Source organism: Chanos chanos, chromosome 2, assembly GCF_902362185.1.
Source record: "Chanos chanos chromosome 2, fChaCha1.1, whole genome shotgun sequence".
Classification (NCBI taxonomy): Eukaryota; Metazoa; Chordata; class Actinopteri; order Gonorynchiformes; family Chanidae; genus Chanos; species Chanos chanos.
Window position 1 is genome coordinate 16,218,756 of NC_044496.1, and position 19,153 is coordinate 16,237,908.

Below are 19,153 nucleotides of genomic sequence, written 5' to 3' on the forward strand. Positions count from 1 at the left end.
AACAACAAAAACAGCAGTATTTAACAATGTCTGATTTGCACAACAGTACTATCAGCCATAAAAAAATATTATGTGTATATTTGGTCTGATAAGATGTAAGTTAGTAGTGCTTTTCCACGTAAATATGGCATAAAAACATACAACTCATAATTCTGAATACAATTTAGTTTACGTTGGCATAATACAGTAGTTCGTAATTAATTACAAATACAATGAGTTTAAAATATAAAACCCTGAACAACCTTTACAACAACAAAGGTTTTGTTTGTGGGGAATCAGGTTTTTCTACTTTTTTCTACTGTCTCCTCAGGTGCAGAGTGAAGCAAACTCAATTAGGTCTGTATATCGACTGTCTTACAAATGAGATGAAACTCCATGGGCTGAAAATATTCTCTCAATAAGGAAAAAAACAAAACAAAACAAAACAAAAAAGAGCGGTGCAAAAATAAAATGAGGAGAAACTCCACTCCAGGGAATTAGCACAAAGGGAATAACACAAAAATAAAAGCACGTCTCAAAAATAACCCCTGAAACAAATACAGGCACAGTTACATGAAACAGAGGGCCCTCATTAACCTAAAACTGACAAGGGGCCAATCAGGGGCCAGCATCAGAGCCTCTCCTGACCAGTGTCATTAGGGTGATTCCAGCTACGGCACACAGGTAACTCCCTGAGCACACTGACAAACACACGCTTATGTGTACCTGCCCACTCAGGGACAGATGGAGGAAGAGTAATGAGTGTGTGAGTGAGAGTGAAGGAGAGCTAGCAAGAGAGAGAGAGAGAAATGGAGGTGGCATCACTGTGGAACAGTTAATGTCTAGGAGATTAGTACAGAATTAGTATAGATGGAGGTATTGAGCATACAGTGAACAACTGAAACTTGTGAGTGGACAAAAATATCACACAAGGCCTACAAAAAAAACTCTGTACCTGTAATATGTCTTCTGGGCGATCTCCAGCAGATGCCACAAAGAGTTCATGACCAGAAACAACTCCCTCGGCCAGGAAGTACTTAAGCAGCATTCGCGAGTAGCTGTCATATCGGTCTTCCTCTGTTAACAACAGTTAGACAAAGTCAAAGTCACCAAATGAAACTTCAGCTAAGGTTCATGTTTATTTCGATTCACAGAAAAACAAAGGTTCTGACATGTGATCACATGTGTATTCAGTATACTACTGAAAAAAACAGGGTAAGACATAAACCTGGCAAGAAAAGGATTAAAAACAAAGTGTTTTTGATAGGCACAGGTTCAAATGCTCCACGGCTCCACATCACCCATACACTGTCTTTTCTCCAGTGGAAGGCTCTCTCACCAGGCCAGCATGGCCAAGGCTCACAGTGCCTGACTGTAATGGATTTAATGGGCAGACACTGGTCTGAGTGACGGGACAGTGAGTATGAGCTGAATTATGTTTTGATGAATGCAGAGACACTGAACGTGACATGGAGAACCAGGGGGGGTTGCTGTTTAGGATGCTGTCTGTCAGCGATCGTCCACACTGAGGGAGAATGCGGGGCCACCTGTCTGGCTCATTTACCTGGACACAGTGATGAATCTCAACTACATTTCATGCCTGGCCAGCATTACACGCAGAATGGCATGAATCAAGGAGATGCTGTGGTTTTGGTAAAACGAGTTGCACTTGACACACAACATCTTATATCCCTACGTTCACTGCTGATGAGGTCAACCCTCAAATAGAATTTCAGTTCGTTCATGTTGTTTATGGCATATTTCTTCTGAGGTACAAACAGATATTTAAAAGCATAGCAGTGTGAGAGAGAAGCATTTCATTTAATTTCATGGTTTTTTTTTTGCAATGCACTATGCAAACACCTTTAATAACAAACTGTAAACTGAAAAAAAACCCCCAAAAACTTGGAATTAAAAATATTCTCTGTGTAAGTCCAGTTACTTGTCTGAGAGTTGGAACTCCGTGATCTATGGTAAATGTACAATTAACATTGCAAAATGCCCATCCCTGTCTAAATGATCAAATCCTAGGATCCAGAAGTCAAACACCCTATTCTGACCAGATCTCCCAATCATCACTTCCAATTCTCCGATTCAGCAACAGCCCAATCAAACCCTCCCTGAGTGACAGTAACATCCTCCTCACTCTCCCACTCCTACATACACACTGACTAACATCCTGGATTATTCAGGACATGTCCACCTCTGCCTCTCCGCCTTCCTTACAGACCAGGATGCCTCACATACTCTGTCCCCACAAATTCCACAGCTCTTCAGTTTGTCATCAGAAGAACTCCCCTCTCCCTTATTGATGTGTTTCTAGGTCAGCAGGCCTTTGTGGCTTTCAGAGGCTCTGACAAAGGCACCCAGATGGGCCCTCTCAAGATGGGGTCTATTGTGGTGCCGTTTCTATGGCGCCTTACAAATGAAACCTGTGGGGGCCATTAGCCAAGTGGGGGGATTTTTAGGAGGCGAGATGGTGTCTGAGCAGGGGGCTACATCTCTGGTGGACAGACAACAGAACATTAGAACAGATCAGTCATTCTAGAGGTGATCCCACCCCTTAAGCTTTGGAGCTCAATTATGAGAAAGGAAATAACACTCTGACTCTCTGGTTTTTAAGAAACCAAGAGACTTTAGGTATGAAGAAGAAAAATACATAAGACGACAAAGAGAGTGGAGTGACTGAGTGAGAGAGAGAACGAGAGAGAGAGAGAGAGAGAGAGAGAGAGAGAGAGAGAGAGAGAATTCTGGAGTCAAACAAAGATCAGTGAGAGTTTGGGTCAGTACTACTATTCTCTTGCTTCCATATGTTTGGTGTCTCAGTCCCAGGCTGATTTAGAGTGGTACTGCTAATAGAGATCAGACTCAGTGATGTGCCTCTAAGGCCACATATTCAACATTAACAAAGTACAAGCAACTGTGTTCACAAAATATCAAATATGTGATTGTGAATTCATAACTAAGTATAGTAAATGTAGTTTAAATTATTTTTAGTGAGCCAAAATAAATAAATACATGTGTACATCCACACATGTATAAGCCCAAGAGACGGCAGAGCAATGTATTACATTAATCTCTAAAATTAGGGGGTTTACCTCCTATGTAAGTAAATGCAAACTTGCATAACAGGTATTGCTACTAGTCCATTTCAATGAAATATGGTGTGATAAAAGTATTTCACTGGCCACATTTGTTACTGTTTGCAACATGAGTTCAATATAAAACTATTTAATTTTTCTGCATATAACTGAAATCAAATATGAAAAGCTACCAAATTTGAACTTAAACCCTCACTCATTTCACACAAGATATATGACTTCAATGTTTCCAAACACTAAATATTTGCAACTATTTCATAACCTGTACAGGATCCTTTCCACATGTTAAAACATTAAAATAAAGCCCAGTGTTTACATTGACTTATTCTATAAATATTTTGTATTCTTCCTAGGCAAGAAAGTAAATGGCTTCCAAAAAAAAATTAAAAAAATATATAATATATATATATATACACATACATATATACATACACACACACACACACACCACATACATACATACATATATATATATATATGTATACACACACACACACACACACACACACACACACAGACATATAGTGTAAGTATTTTTACACCCAGTAAAAGAACAAGATCATCTCATTTAAGCTCATTAGGCATAATTCTGAGAAATTTTCATTTCATTTATAATTTATTCACATTAAAATTTGACATACAGAGAAGAGCATGAAAAAGTGTCAGAAGAGCAACAGAAGTCAACCAAATGTAGTTATATTGCTGGCGAAATTCTTTGTCATCAGTTATAAATATGATTGGCTGTACAAATTTCACAACTGCTCCAGATGAGATGGGAAAATCAGTGGGTAAAAGTGATATACCATCTTCTACATGAGGTCACTCCCTCTCTATAGTTGTGTGAGTATAACCTTCATCTTCAGAATGCAGCTGTATTTCTGCTTGCATTCTCTTACATGACATAGTCAGACTGTTCCACTCTGGAGAGTGTACACTTTAATTAGTCTCAAAATCTTATACAATAAAGTGCCTTATGACAAGATTAAACCATTCCCAGAATCACTGTGCTAATTTAAAACAAACTCTTAATTTTGGGAATGCATTGGCCTGTTTAAACAGAAACAAAACACCCCCTGAATTACAGAAGATTCATAATGCCAAAGATATTGAGTTGACAGTAAATAATAAGTTGGTAGTCAATATTCCTAAGCAAAATGAACAAAACACTGCTTGATAATAGACAAGTAACCTACACACTTGAAACAAGCATTTAAATATATATAGCTTACCAACAAGCAGGAGAGTTCCAACTGCTAAGCCACCGCCTATAAAACAAGGGCAAGATCGTATGCATGAGGAAATGTAAACCTTAAACACCGTCTTACTTCCTCCTACTACAATTACACGGAACACTGCAATGTTCCTATGGATGCACAGCAAATGTATATTATATGTGAAAACAACAAATGCTGTTTTACACCGTCTGCGTATGCGTACGTGAGTGTGTGTGTGTCTTAATATTCATGTGGTTTGTGTTTGCAACATCGACACTTGATATTTGTCACTTAGTTTATTAAGACTTATCTTTGCCTGATGATCAAATGTACATTCTAATTGCACTTTGGAACATGACTGTAAATATAATACATAACCTCAGTAGCAAGGTTGAATGGTACGAGTTTGAACCTCTAAGTCAGATGTTTTCTGTAAATATCCATCAATTCTCCATCAATTCTATATTACTGAACAAAACCAAATATCATAGCTCATACTTAAACACATATTTTGAATTTTTTGCTTATTTTGTGAGAACTGTTTACAGCGTTGTTGATTATAAGGACAGGAAAACTCAAAGATTTTGGCTGTATTTTACATTTTATCGTACGTTTTGCTACTTGACAACTAGCACTGTGAAATTACAACTGACCGATTACATAGTCGAGAGACGTAACACCAGTTGAAACTATAAGCTGTCCGTTTTGAACAGACGGTCTTGTTCCTGGGATAGAAACAAGTTTGCTCCTTGATTTTTTCTGAAAACTTGTGGGATTAGAAGACAACCCGGCTTTAGTCATGCTTTTCGTAGGCGCCGCCATGATGTTACCGTGTTGACGGAGCATGCGGAACTTGAGAAGTACAAGTGTCCAATCAGGGAATGAGTTACTGTCGCTCGGCCAGTCAGATCAACGTTTGTTCCCAACTTGTTTATATTCGCAAGGTCAACGGGCAACCTGTCAATGTGCTCGTGAAACAAAAAAAAAAACAATCAAAAGGTAGAACTGAGGTGAGTATAGCAATTATGTTCTATATGCTGAAAGCCACCAAACGTTTAATTGAAAGTTTAAATCGACACCATCAGTGACATCCCTACAAAAGAAATTCATGGGGTACCCTTTTCCCTCTAACTGTTAGCTATGTTGTGCAATTGCTAAAGTGTGCAAACCGATTCGCTTGGATCTTGTCTTGTTGCCTTCTGAACATAGGTTATCTGTGACACAGTGAGTTATTCTAAAAGCAGGGTTCTCCCCTTTGGTTTCGTAACCTATAAAATAGCCAGATGAGCACTGCGAAACAGCCAGATGAAGACCGGCGCGATGTAATTGTCAAGCTAATTTTACATTAATGTGGGCGGATGTCATGGGTCATCCACATACATGCCGCGAACTCATTAGTTTATACCTAAATGTCTTTCTGGTTACGAAGAGCTTTCATTTCCATGTATTGACTCCATTTAATTCCAGATTTCCCGGTACAGAGGTGTAAGGGTATTCACAAAATTACTAACAGGTTTAAAATGCCTAGCCTTAAAACTATTATCTTTGGCAGGTTTAAAAGCATTGTCACTACCTGCGTGTCTGTGTATTCCGTGTTAAGCCTTTTTTCCAGTAAATGAGAAGAATACCTCGCGTGCCCATTGTTTGTCAAACGTTGAAGGGATCCTTAGATATTCAAGTTGTGTAGAAATAGTTGCTTTCGTGAAGCAAAACTGAAATGACACTTAACTAAACTTCTTTTATTTTACACTTTTCCCAAGTAAATTTACTTTATTCCTGCAGTAAATGAGTGATTTGTTATGGAAAAGCTTTTTATAACAAATACAGTGTAACCTTTTCTGTAGTCTATAGAAAAGATCTGCAGGTCTCAATACTTCTAAAGAGGACTTATACATAAGCAACTGAAAAAATCTGAAACTTGTAGTATTGTTACCAAATTATGTCCTCTATTATTAGATAATAAGAACATCTAGCCTTCATCAGTATTTTTGGAAAAAGAAGGCCTATTAGCAACATGAGGCTTATGTTAAACCTTTAAATAGCAGTTTGATTGAAAGGCAGCAAGGTAAGAATTCTATTACTTTCTGCACAGTATTGACACACACTTTTAAACACACTGTTGAGGAAAATGACAATAAATGGCAACTCTCAGGTAGTTAATCAAAGAAAAAGTCTTTCTGTTAAAGACACACAATTACAAATTAACTGATAAATATGTATTTTCATTTAAAATTTATGTTAACTTGATTGTCATAAGTGCACAGTAGTTAATATTTTTTAAAAATCCTGTTTGCTTTTGTAATTTTATAGTAATTTTTTTTGTCAGTTTTATCAATATGTATCTGGTGCTACTGTGTAATTCTACCAGTCATAACATGTCATGGGTTTCCTGAACAGGTTGTTTGGGTTGTTCTTGTGTGAGTCTGTGCTTTTCTAAAATCTGTGGATAAGAATGTCATGGCACTAGCCAGGAGGGAAGTTAGATTGTAATCTACAGTGAGTTTGTTTGCTTAGTGTTGAAAGTAAAGTAATAGTTTCAGATGCATGGACAATTATGAGGGCACAGTTGGTATTATTTTTAACCCCTTGACTGTTCTTTTCCCTCTTTGTTGTCTTTTCTTTTTTCCAAAAACAAATCTTTAAATTTAGGCCACTTCTGTCTGTGTATTTTCGAAATGCAGGAAAATGGAACATGTGTAGTTACTCTAAATTAATCTACAATATGCTGCTATACATAGCTGTTATTATCCTTTAGGAACCAGTTGTAACATTTTGGGTGTTCTCACAGTCTGTTGGTTGACTTCATGTTGGCATGGGTGAGTATCTATGTGAAGGAAGGGATATCTGAGTCAACTGAGACCCATTGTGAAAGGTTCACTGGATAAGATCGGTTATGTCTTTTATCACCGTCTTAGGGCCAGACGTGAGCTAAAGGTCATTACAATAAGGATTAGGTTCTGTATTCCATGTCATTGTAAGAACACCAGCCTCACTTCCCTTTACCCTTAATCACGGTGGTTTTGTTCACATCTATACTGGTTTTAAACAAACATATTGTCAGTGGCTAGCTTTTTTTAGTAAAGTAATTTGCTTCTAAATTGTCTCCAACAATATACATTCTAAAGTTTGTTTGATTTCAATCAGGCTTTTATAAATGACAGACAATGTTGTATGTTCTGTGTCCCCTATGAGTTTACATCTGTCCCTCTTACTAGACAGATGTCACCATCTAGGCCAAATCTGTTGGCTTGATTTTGATTGCTGCAGTGATATCATTGGAAACACCCCCTGAAGACCCCCTGGTTAGCGTGGCTCTGAACCTCAAACCTCTTTTAAAGAATATTTAAGACCAATGAGCACAAAAAGAGATATCAATGTGGCCACCCTCAGCTGCCTTCTGCTGCCCAGATCCAGGGGATCACAGTGGACTTCCATCGCCACCTGCCTCCCTGGTTGCCTTTCCATCTGTGTTCTCGGGGGAGCAGTGTTTTATTTAACACTGTTTGGATTCATGTAATCCTCTTAAGTCTCACAGTATCCCAAAACATCTCTGCCTCATGTTTTTCTAAGTCAAAAGTGTCATGGAAACAAGCCCTGTAGCAGGTCTTTTGTATTCTGGTTCACTCTTCTCATCACCATCCCTGATGACGCCCCCCCCCCCCCCCCCCCCCTCCCTCTTCAGTCCCTTATTTGCCGTATGGGCCAAACTAGTTTAACATAGATGGTTATCATGGAATCAGACAGTGGCAGTGGAGATGAGAGAAGGGGACAAGTCCAGTGGGAATTAGCCGGTAATGTTTTCCAGAGGCTATAATCTCTTTATTCTCTGTTTCCAATGAATTTGGAATTGCAAGGTAATCACTGCTGGTGTGAATGACAATTTAAGCACCAGTAGAAAACCTCTTTTAAGTTTTCTGCTCTCACAAATTGGAAATACGGCCACATTGGCAGTTCATTCCATGCTAACAGCTGGGAGCCTCAGAATCTTACCAAGAACATCCAAAACATAGACTACATTCTTTATGGGTAAAAGTTAAAACCACACCACGTTAACATGTTCCGCAGTAGCTGGGATTTCTAATATATTAGATGCCCTGCTTCCTTACCCCCTTTTTAATTTGTTTTACATGTTTTTGGTGATATAACTTCCGACTTCTGATTCCCATACATCACTAGACATTATGGAATATTAAATAAGGGTGAGGGAGCTCCTTGAATATGTTTCTCAATGGCTATGTTTGTTTTGGAGCAAGTTACTGGGGACAAAAAAAAGTTAATTTAAAAGTTTCATTCTTCATGCCTCTTTGTCAAATGATCCACCTGTAATGTGGATTAAAATTGGCCCACTCTATTACACTTGAAAATGTTTTGTTTTTGCAACGGACTGTGGGGAAACTGTAAATAATAATAATGGTGAACAATACGGTTATTATTATTATTTTTTTCCTACACTTTAATACCTTAAAAAAAGCATTTGAAAGAACTCATACCTGTCTGGGAAATCCTTCCACTCTGTTGCATTCTGGTTGTCTGGACACACAGAGCCACAGATGGTACAGCCAAAACTGTCTGTGTGACTCTCTTTGTATTGTAGTATATATACATTTGTCATGTAATCCAGGATTAAGCAGGGCCTGGTGTTAATTTCCCACTGTATCACGGCATCTATTTTGGGTCACTCACTTTCCCAGCAAGGGATTTAGGGTGCAAATAGACCCATTTGATCTTAACATACTGGAGGGCTATGGGTGATGGAGCTCTGATCAGATATCTGAATGTTTGTCTGATTTGGCTTGATTCTAAACAACACACCCACGCACCCCCCATCATGCACAAGCACATGTGCTCTCTTTCACTCACTTTCTCCCACTCTCTCACTCACACACATGCACGCACATACACAGAGGGTGCCATGGAAAACCAGGCGGCCGCATATGGGCTGTCTCTTGATATCATTCACTGGCCATGTAATCTTATTATGCTAAATCCATAATCCTTACCTATGCTGGATGCCCAGAGCAGCAGTGGTGCTAGTACTAGAAAGGCTGGAAGAGGTTTGCCTTTCTGATGCCTGCCATGCATTTTGCTGAGCTGATCAGCAATACAAGCAAGACCTGTCCTTGGAGGTCAGAGAGCGAGAGGTAGAGAGGACAGGAGAAGAGAGGAGAGGATAGAATGACAGATTAGAATGGAGAAAATAAGACACTGGCAATGTAGAGAAAGGAAGAGAGGTTTAGAGTAAAAAAATGATTGATTGAGGGAAAACAATAAAGAAAAAGCAGAGAGGAATGGAGAAAAGCTCTGTTTATGTGAAATGGAGACAAAATGCAAAACACAAGTCCAAGATTCAGTTTGATTTTTCTTTGGGATGATTTTCCCTTCCTTCCACCAGGGAAGGTCATAGGACAAAGGAATGGAGACCACCACCACCAACAACAACAACAAAAAAACTAAACTAAAAAAACCCCAAATAGATTGACATTTTTCTAGGTCCATCCAAAAGTCAGGAGACAGATATGGTAGCTGTCCCTCTGAGCCCCCGTATTGAGGTAGAAATACTCCGTGATTGAGGGAGCCAGTGGACAGAGTGCAAATATGAGGATGACTGATTCTTATGGGGTGTGGGCAAAAGTCTCAGGTAATTATGGTATCTTTAAGTGGATGCGGTGGTTGGGCAAGAGTGGAATGGATTGCAGACAGGGGAATGGGTGATGGCTGATGGGTAATGGGATTAGATGCAGCACCTTTTGTGGCACACAGAGATGGCCACCTGACACTTGGCCTGGCAGAAGCTAGAAGGGGGTTAATCCTCCCCCATCTCTGAGATGGTGTTCTTGATGCAATAGAGCTTTGCTTTGCTTTGGTTTAGTTTCTACTTGACTGACTTTGCTTAATTCCATCGGCAGGTTGCAGAACACGAGATTGGAGGAGATAGCTGATTTTTTTCTTTTTTTTTTAATCGTACTCCCAGCGGAAGCTTTGTTCTCCCATATTGTAGACTTTAACATTGACCAGTCATCGTCTTTGCCGTTCTGTTTATTTAAAATGTGATATTGCTTAAATGTTGTCTTTGCTAGTTGTTTTTTTTAAGAAGGTTTTCTGGATGTGTATGAACATGCAAACATGTCCTTTATTGACTCTCTGCTCATCTGACAGCTTTGACAGCTAAGGAAAAGTCAATACTGGGAGAGTAGACGGATTGTTTATCCGGACCCTTTTTGTGCCGTGGCGTGAGGACAAACAAAAGATGTACCATTCAGTTGCCAGAGTGACAGTAAAACTTGTGGATGAGTAGGGATGACCTGATCACAGAGAGAGACGTCTGCCCAGACTGTTACCTGCAAACACGGGTGTCAATTGGACTGTCGTCTAGGGGGTCAAATGTCCAGGGTCAGTGTTTTGCTGACAGGCTTTTAGGAGCTCTCGAGAATGAAACACCAGTGGCTCTGTCACCTGTTTCTCAGTTTCTGAGAAACGGCCATTAAATGTGTGGAAACCAGAGGGCATTTTTACAACTCCACCATTAAGTAAATCCTTTGCAGCATGGCTCCTCTGAAGACAACATTGTTTTTCCTGTAGAACGTCTTGTCTCATATTTTATGTTTAAAGTATTGTTTATTATAAATTGACCCTTCAGTGAAACAGATACAAATTTTAACATTTGCTTTCATCTTTTCTTGGTAACCTATGAACACTGCAATCTATGTACAAAACTAACATCAACAAGCTTTCATCGTCCATGGCACGCAGTAAGTTCGCTGCTTTCTTTCAGGTGGTGGGATGCTCCGTCGTGCGTTAGGAAAAACTTTAGGATTTATTGGTTACACCATCCAGTATGGCTGCATTGCTCACTGTGCCTTTGAATATATAGGCGAGTTTGTCGCTGTGAGTATTGATTCTCATAGCTCATTTGTGTTATTTTCGGAATAGTTAAACGCCGTAGAGTTTAACGTAAGTTGTTTAATATTTTCTTTTACTATCTGCTACTCACAGTGCTCTGGGCCTTCTATGGAACCGACGATCATTAATAATGACGTGGTCTTTTCAGAGCGAATAAGTCGCCATCTGTGTCGAATAGAAAAGTAAGTAGCTTAGACGAGCCTCTCAGCGTTCGTTGAAGTTATTAAAAAAACAAATATCGTATAATGGTTCAAACTTCCAAGTACAGTTGAATATTTTTTTATTGAAATCAAAGGCATTTTGCAGCTAGATAAAACAATGTGCTTAATTTTATGTTTTTATTATTTGATTATTGCTTCCTTGCTTCCCTTCTTGTTTATAAAAAGCCAAGAAATGTATTGTTTTGATAATAATGATTTAGACTCCTGATAACCATTTAATTTGTGCTTTTTTTTCAGAGGTGATATTGTTATAGCCAAAAGTCCTTTTGATCCGAAAATGAATATCTGTAAAAGAGTCATTGGGCTGGAGGGAGACAAAATCTGCACAAGCCGCCCTTTGGACACCTTCAAAACACACACTTTTGTAAGTATTGCCAAAGAATAGTATTCAGCTGCAATGCAGCTTGCATAATGAAGATTTGTTTCCCCTTAACTAAACAAGAGGTAGTCCTCAGCAAGACGTTTAAAATATAGCATTTTGATCATTGCTGTTTTATGGTATACAGCACTGTTCACTCACCTTTTTAGGGAAGAAGGCATTTCAGTTGTGCGTGTATATATTTTGCTGTTGGGTAAAACATTTACGTTTGACAACAAATGCTTCTCCCAGATAGTATACTCCAAGTGACCACGGGGCCGCTCTGTCAGTGAAATAGCTGGGGTTTTTTTTCTTCTCTTTTTTTTTTTTTATTATTACGGTTTTCACCTTCGCGGTGTGAAGCTCTAGTCTGTCATTTTTGTGGAAGCTGTTAGCGTTAGTGACAGTTGAATAGAGCGAGTGATGAAGAGAAAGAGAGCGAAGAGAGAAAAAGAGAAGAGAGGTAAGGGAAGTCATTGGAACAGCACTAAGGCTCAGTTAAAGTAAGGGCAGGTACACATCCTCCTTTAAACTTATCACAGAGAGAGAGATTAGATGTGGGTTCACCTATTAAACCAATGAAACTGCTTTTACCACAAAGAAATTGTTACCGGACCCGGTCAACCGATATTGACCAGCCAACACAATCCTGTGACGCTCTGATCGAACTGTGTGTGGAAATGTTCAGTGAATACTTCCAAATGACCAGGCTTACTAATTATGTGTTTATATTTTGATGATGTTACGGCATCCATTTGGGTTGTTTCATATGTTTGACTCTGCATTTGTCTATGGAGTTAAGTATTGTCTTTAACTTGATTTTCGAGCTGTATGCCCCGTAGCTTGGGAGTGTTTGTCATTCTCTGGGTCATGCAGTTCTAAAACAGAATTATGTAATGTTGTCTGAACAGGTCACTGAGGACAGACCTCTGTACTAAAGGTGTGATCTAGTTTCAGGGCAAAACCATTTGTTAAAAGTAAACAAAGATTTGTGCCAAGCTGTAGAATGGAGGAATTGGTTTAGGCTACAGGGCATATGTTAATAATGCCCGTGGTGGTATGGATATGCCAAAGCAAAAGATCTGCCAGTCAGTTAGGATTTTGACTGACAGATACATGATGTGCTAAATGATGTTTGTTAGTTTGCTTTCGGCCATGTGATTTTTTTTTCTCTTAAATTTTTATTGTACAATCGCAGATTTAACATCAAGACTTCAAACAGGAAAATTCACATCTTTTCTGGTATTAATCGTGATTATTTTTTTTTCATTACCACCACTTCCTGAGTTGCATCTATGGTTGATATTTTATATTTCACAACAGAATTCTAGAATTATCACAAACACAGCCAAAAGACAGATGTCGACAGCTTAGCTTCTGCTCCAGCAGATGACAGTAGAGATTTTCTGTGGATGGGAGCAAGCATATGTTCACATGAAAACGATTTTAACAATACAATATGCCAACGCATGTTCTTATAGTGAAGAACATTTTGTGATGTTCGTACAGCAGTTCACCTTTTGCTCAATCCAAATTCAATTTCATAGCACAACTGGACTGGGTTGGACTACTTTTAAAAGTCTTCCAACACATTTATCAGATTAATATGCCTAAAACGGATGAAAGTGGGCTGTGTGCTAAAGCCCAGACCTGTATGTTTTTTCACCAGAAATTACAAACATTATATCTGAAGCTCTTACCACTCAAACTTTTTAATGGATAAAAATATTTGAAGTACCGAAAGTTGAGCAACACCAAATAGACTTTATCATATTGTGATGGCCATTATGACAATGTATTGTGTGGTTGACCCTGCCCACATACATAGGGGATAGAAGGCACTTAATTAGGGCCTTGACAGCCCCTCTCTCTTCATGTGATGAGATTATTCCTAATTGGTGTCAGTGTGGATCAAGCCTCGGTCGGCTGCCAATCCGGCTGGCAGGTCTCGCCCTGGTGTAGACCCGGCAAGGGGCTCTGAAAGGCGTGGCCTCGCCCCTCATTTTGGGAGCAGGGGAAAGAGGGGTGAAGGTACAGAGGGCAGATCTTAACCATCAGCCATAATGAACCATCTGAAATGGCAGGTAAAGTCATGTGATCACATTTGACTACTGTGACCCGTCTTCTCAGAAGACACCACAAAAACGCCCGATTATCCCGTTCATCGTACATAGAGACAGTCATTACCGTCTCAAGATTATAGGATGGCGGTTTCTCTGTGTGAAGGTTAAGAATTTAATGAACTTACTCTCATATTTATGCTGATTGTTTGGGGCAGAAAATGTAGTGAACAGCCAAACGATTTTGACTGTGATCTTGGCGGAATAACTGTTACGTTTGGGGTTTTTTTTGTTTTTTTTTTTCCACTAGGTACCAAGAGGCCATGTGTGGCTGGAAGGGGATAACCTTCAGAATTCCACGGATTCTCGAAGCTATGGCCCAATTCCCTATGCTCTGATTCGGGGCCGTGTGTGCTTGAAGGTAACAAGGGAATCTTCCCTTTACACAACCCACCCTTTAACCTTTCAGATCATCTCAAGGCTTAATACGTGGCCTTTTTAAATTTCTGTTTTTGTTTAGTATGTGAAGACTTTTTAGTTTGGGATTTAAATGCAATACTTTCTTTTTTTTTTTAAATTAGTGTTTGATTGAGAACTAACAAAGTTCACCCATATGCCAACACATTTCAAGATTTATGGGACATTTTGTTTGGAGGGTCTTTTAATTTTTCATGTTGTGAAATTGTAATACTGCCTCCAAACCAATCAGCTCACCTGTCCTGTCTGTCTGAATGAGTCATGACAATTGCCACAAACAAACTGTTACTTTATTTATTTATTCTGAGGAAGTGCTATTTGTTAAACTGTGGATCTTGCCAAATTTCTGTTTCCATAAAATGTAATGTTTTTTTTTTTCTCTCCCATACAGCTGTGGCCACCACATAGCTTCGGTCCTTTAAATGAAAGCCCAAATGGTGAACGGATTACACGAAATGACTAAGTACAACCTCTGTGGTGTAAATACAGTATTTTTTGAAGCATTTTTAAACAAATACATATTTATTATAACCGAATACTGGTGTCTTTTTTTTACTGAAATGTATCTGAAATGTAACATCTTCAAAAAGATACTATCATACCAGTCATAACCTTCCTCTTGAAACATTATGTCAAAATATTTATTAGTTTGTAGAGGTTTTCTTTATTTCATCTGCTTCTTTCTGTCAGAAATGATAGTTCAAAGACAACTCTATAGTTTACACAAATTAGTCTCTCCTTAAAAAAAAACAAAAAACCTCTTATACCTAACACCTGATGTGAGAAACATCCTCTGCAAAAACGCAGCATCAGAGATCAGTGTGGTCAGAGTGACAAACTAGATTTACAGATGAATCTTTTTAATCCATTCCAGAGCACATGCTGAGTAAATCATAGCTGCACACTGTTCAGATCTAAGTCATTGACATATTCACCTGTCATACTTGTTAGAGAAGAACACTCTTATTTACTGTTTTTAAAGACTACAGAGAAACCAAAGAAGGAGGGAAGATAAAAAAGAAACCTAAAGAAAGTAAAAGACAGCATCTTTCTCTTCTGTTCCTCTCAAAAAATGTATATTATTAAATTTGTGTTTACCTTTTTGCTCTTGTTGTAAAACAACACTTTTTTAGTCTTCAATATTTCAATAGGCCTCGATGGCAATCTGATAAAAAAGGGATTACATATCCATTAAGTCATGCAATATTTAATGCACTTAGTAAAGCAGCTGTGTTCACATTCAGCGCTGACTGTTGCACATTTTCACTGTTTCTATTGCTGGGGGAATTCATGGCTTGGAGAAAAGGAAAATATATTTGTTTCCTACAAACCCCCATAACCTGTGATCAGCTTCAACAGGCAATTCACGTCACAAAAGAGTGTGTCCACATTGTAAGAGATCTCCCAACAAATTTGATCTTGCTCTGATTTTCTCCCCATAAACAAATTGAAAAAAGCACTGGGTGGATTGGTAATGCAACTTAAACCACTGTTACAGAGGCTTAATCAGAGACCACACTCAAACAGACTTTTTCAGATACCCATCTAGAGACACACTCAGAGAGATCGGATCAAAACAATTATTACAATGACTTCACCTGGGGGAATGTGTAACACACATCAGAGATGATGCTCTAGGGGAGTGTGTAACACACATCAGAGATGATGCTCTAGGGGAGTGTGTAACACACATCAGAGATGATGCTCTAGGGGAGTGTGTAACACACATCAGAGATGATGCTCTAGGGGAGTGTATAACGCACATCAGAGATGATGCTCTAGACTTGTGTGTAACACACATCAGAGATGATGCTCTAGGGGAGTGTGTAACACACATCAGAGATGATGCTCTAGGGGAGTGTGTAACACACATCAGAGATGATGCTCTAGGGGAGTGTATAACACACATCAGAGATGATGCTCTAGGGGAGTGTATAACACACATCAGAGATGATGCTCTAGGGGAGTGTGTAACACACATCAGAGATGATGCTCTAGGGGAGTGTGTAACACACATCAGAGATGATGCTCTAGGGGAGTGTGTAACACACATCAGAGATGATGCTCTGCTGATCTAGCTGATGTTCTGCTTACTGTATGTCTGCTGTTGGTATTGTTGCAGACCGACAAGCTGAGTTCAGGCGTCTCTTACAAGAGCTGACTGGAGTCATATGTGATGCAAGTGACATTTGAGGTGTAGAATATTTGTCCCGGATATCTGTGATTTTGTTAGATATAAAATGTGCATGTTGGAAATTACAAAGTGTTAAAACAGTTCTTAAATGAATATATATACAAATGTATAATCGCACTGCAGGTTCTCAAAGCAGTGAAGGCAGGGTTCTAAAGTCATCTCAGGTGAGTGGCCTCAAAGTATTCACACCCTAAGCTGGACTAGGCGCACTGCTGAGTTTGCAGAAACTGCAGAGACTGCTGATGGTGCTGGTCGGACAGGAAGCTGTCAGGTAGATTAAGGTGTGCCTGCAGCTCTTCAGTAGACAGGTCAGGTGCAAGTGACATTATGCACAATACACAATATGCATGACCCACCCAAACGTGGAAGTCTCTCAAGAGGTCAGTCCGATGAAACAGACAGAAGATGGCCTATATGATGAGATCTGATATCCACGTCCAGGCCAGTGTTCATTCTGACTTTCAGTTTTCAGTTAGCTGCAGTTTTCAGTACTTATTTTCACAGATTTCATTTGTCTTCAGATCTTTCTGACTATTTGGTGCAGAGTTACATAGCAGAAGTTTGATTTCACTCAGCCTGAGTCGGTGGAAAATATAACTTCACTCACATTGAAGTTGCCCAACAGAAAGATTTTGCTTTGCTTCAAAGGCAAATTCCTCCTGTACCCCTCTGATTACACCCCCACCCCCACCCCCATCTCTCTCTCTCTCATGCTCTCTCAATCTCTGGTTCTCTCTGTGTTTTAGCTGATTAGGAATTGACTTCTTCCTTTCAGTAACAAATTAGACAGGTCTTTCTTTAATCAAGCTTCAGTACAAGTTTTAATTAAAACTTCACAGTCTCATTTGATCAAGGGACACGATGAGCCTGTCTTTGTAAAGAGGCCGGTGGACATCAGACAGACAGAGGAGGCATTTTCCTGTCCATCATCTCCTCTCATGTCAGCATGTTAATTGAAGGACGTCTCTCCCAGTGGATCCACTCTAGACAGATGGCATTATGGGATACATATTCATTGCAGCATGCTGTAGTATGTTCGCTGTGATCAGAGCTGAGAGGATAATCAATACACATGTGCCACTGATCAAAGTAATTCTTTTGAACGAAAGCCAGAAATGAAGTTTACCAAAGATATCAAATTGGAAATCAGAGTAGTTTATAGTAGTAGTCTTTCAATGCTTATGCTCACATTATAATATTTAGTATTATAGCTTTTTTTTTTTCCTTTTGTTGCAATGAAAGGAATAATACATCCTCTGTGTCATTTTCATTAATGTGACCTGAAAGCCAAGGATGAGAGAGGGGAATGCTCCACTGTTTATAGGAGTTATTTGTTTGGTGGTCTGTAGTGTGTGGAGAAAAGCTACCACTGAGCTCTGTCAGTGGTGGGCTGTTGTGTTTTCATGCCACAGACATTAAGCACTATAGCAGTGTCTTCTCTCCTAATGCTGTAGAGGGGTTCTGTACACTCGCACAAGGATCTGAATGGAGGACAGGAGCTCTTTTCCCCTTAGGCTAGGGGAGATAGACAGAGCTGAGAGAGTGAGGTTAAGGGATGGGACTACCATCACTCTGCACAGCGGCACGCTGAGTCCGACAACCCTGACCTATATCCCATCACTGCTTCATGCGCACACACACACACACACACACACGCATAGGCACTCACTCTCACACAGAAAGCATTTTGTGAAGGACAGGGTAAGTGTTCAAACACTGAACTCTTCTGGGGCACCCTCACTTCACTATTTTAGTTGTTTTTGCTGCGTTATCTTTTTCTGTTTTCCTTCCCCTGTTGGTGATGGCTATTGTGACAGCACAGACCTGGGTTGCAACAAACTGGATTTGTGCTTTTTCCCTAACAGATCTGTTTTTAAGGAAACAGAGAAAAGTATATAAAACAGATCAAACTCAGATTTGTATATCATAAGGCAATAAGTTATAAGTTATATATCGTTACACTCACTAGGTTTTCAGTGCAATACAGCAAAGCATTTTCAAGATGACATTCAACACGTCAAGGCAAATGGAATCACAAGACAGTGAAATGTAAGTTACAGGTGAGCTAAATGTATTATTTATTGATTTATTTACATAAGTGATATTCAATGCAGCATATTTCTATTAATATTTCCTGTGCACAGAATACAATAATTAGGATAATCGAAATACACAGAAATAAAAGATTCATGCAACCAAAGCCTCTCTCCCTGTTGTCTGCTATTGGGCAAACTTGCTATGAGGTCTAGACTCAAAAAGAGCCACTAGTCTTGAGTCATCAGGACCAGGAAACAGTTTAATTAGAGCAGAGGAGGAGAGTCAGGCTTGATCTGCCAGTAGAAACCTGATGTCACCAATCTGGTCTGACAGAGACTCGCCCTCTGAACAATTTAGCAACCCAGACAGGGCACAATAAACAAAAAAGAAGCAATTCCAGACAATGCTAAAGAGCACACACAAAAAATGTGGCTTGTGCAGAAGATAAAAGTGAAACGTGGTGCTACAGATAATAACCACCACTATTTCCCACTCCCTAGTGCCATAAATAGTTGAATAATCTGGATAAACAAATAAACAGAACATGTTTGTCAACTCTGGCTCATACAAGTTTGGGCTTGCTATATTTACATTGCCCATACTTTCTGTTTC

The 19,153-nt window shown here is 39.3% G+C and overlaps 2 protein-coding genes across 3 annotated transcripts in view; one reads left to right on the forward strand and one right to left on the reverse strand.

The window, feature by feature from the left end:
• elp4 (elongator acetyltransferase complex subunit 4) overlaps positions 1-5,116 on the reverse strand; it is a 43,405-nt gene extending 38,289 nt beyond the window's left edge. The window contains exons 1-3 of the mRNA XM_030794398.1: positions 4,948-5,116; positions 4,310-4,345; positions 935-1,056 (exon numbers count right to left, since the gene is read on the reverse strand). Of these exons, the coding sequence (XP_030650258.1) occupies positions 935-1,056; positions 4,310-4,345; positions 4,948-5,116 (327 nt within the window). The remainder of the gene's footprint in view (positions 1-934; positions 1,057-4,309; positions 4,346-4,947) is intronic.
• A 127-nt stretch (positions 5,117-5,243) lies between these two features.
• Positions 5,244-14,823, forward strand: immp1l (inner mitochondrial membrane peptidase subunit 1). 2 transcript variants are annotated; one of them, XM_030766629.1, is made up of 6 exons: positions 5,244-5,304; positions 11,067-11,179; positions 11,288-11,376; positions 11,653-11,779; positions 14,144-14,254; positions 14,702-14,823. In XM_030766629.1, the coding sequence occupies exons 2-6, from the start codon at positions 11,075-11,077 to the stop codon at positions 14,771-14,773; spliced, it is 504 nt and encodes a 167-aa protein (XP_030622489.1). In that variant the 5' UTR covers positions 5,244-5,304; positions 11,067-11,074; the 3' UTR covers positions 14,774-14,823. The 2 variants fall into 2 exon arrangements, with proteins under 2 accessions (XP_030622489.1, XP_030622490.1); XM_030766630.1 differs by lacking the exon at positions 5,244-5,304 and adding an exon at positions 10,753-10,821.
• Positions 14,824-19,153: the final 4,330 nt, after the last annotated feature.

What these genes read in the sequence shown, in the direction of transcription:
- immp1l (XM_030766629.1), top strand. Translation starts at nt 11,075, where the DNA reads ATGCTCCGTCGTGCGTTAGGAAAAACTTTAGGATTTATTGGTTACACC. An exon ending in ATATAGGCGAGTTTGTCGCT is followed by an intron (nt 11,180 to 11,287) that starts GTGAGTATTGAT and finishes TGCTACTCACAG; the next exon opens with TGCTCTGGGCCTTCTATGGA. An exon ending in GGGGCCGTGTGTGCTTGAAG is followed by an intron (nt 14,255 to 14,701) that starts GTAACAAGGGAA and finishes TCTCCCATACAG; the next exon opens with CTGTGGCCACCACATAGCTT.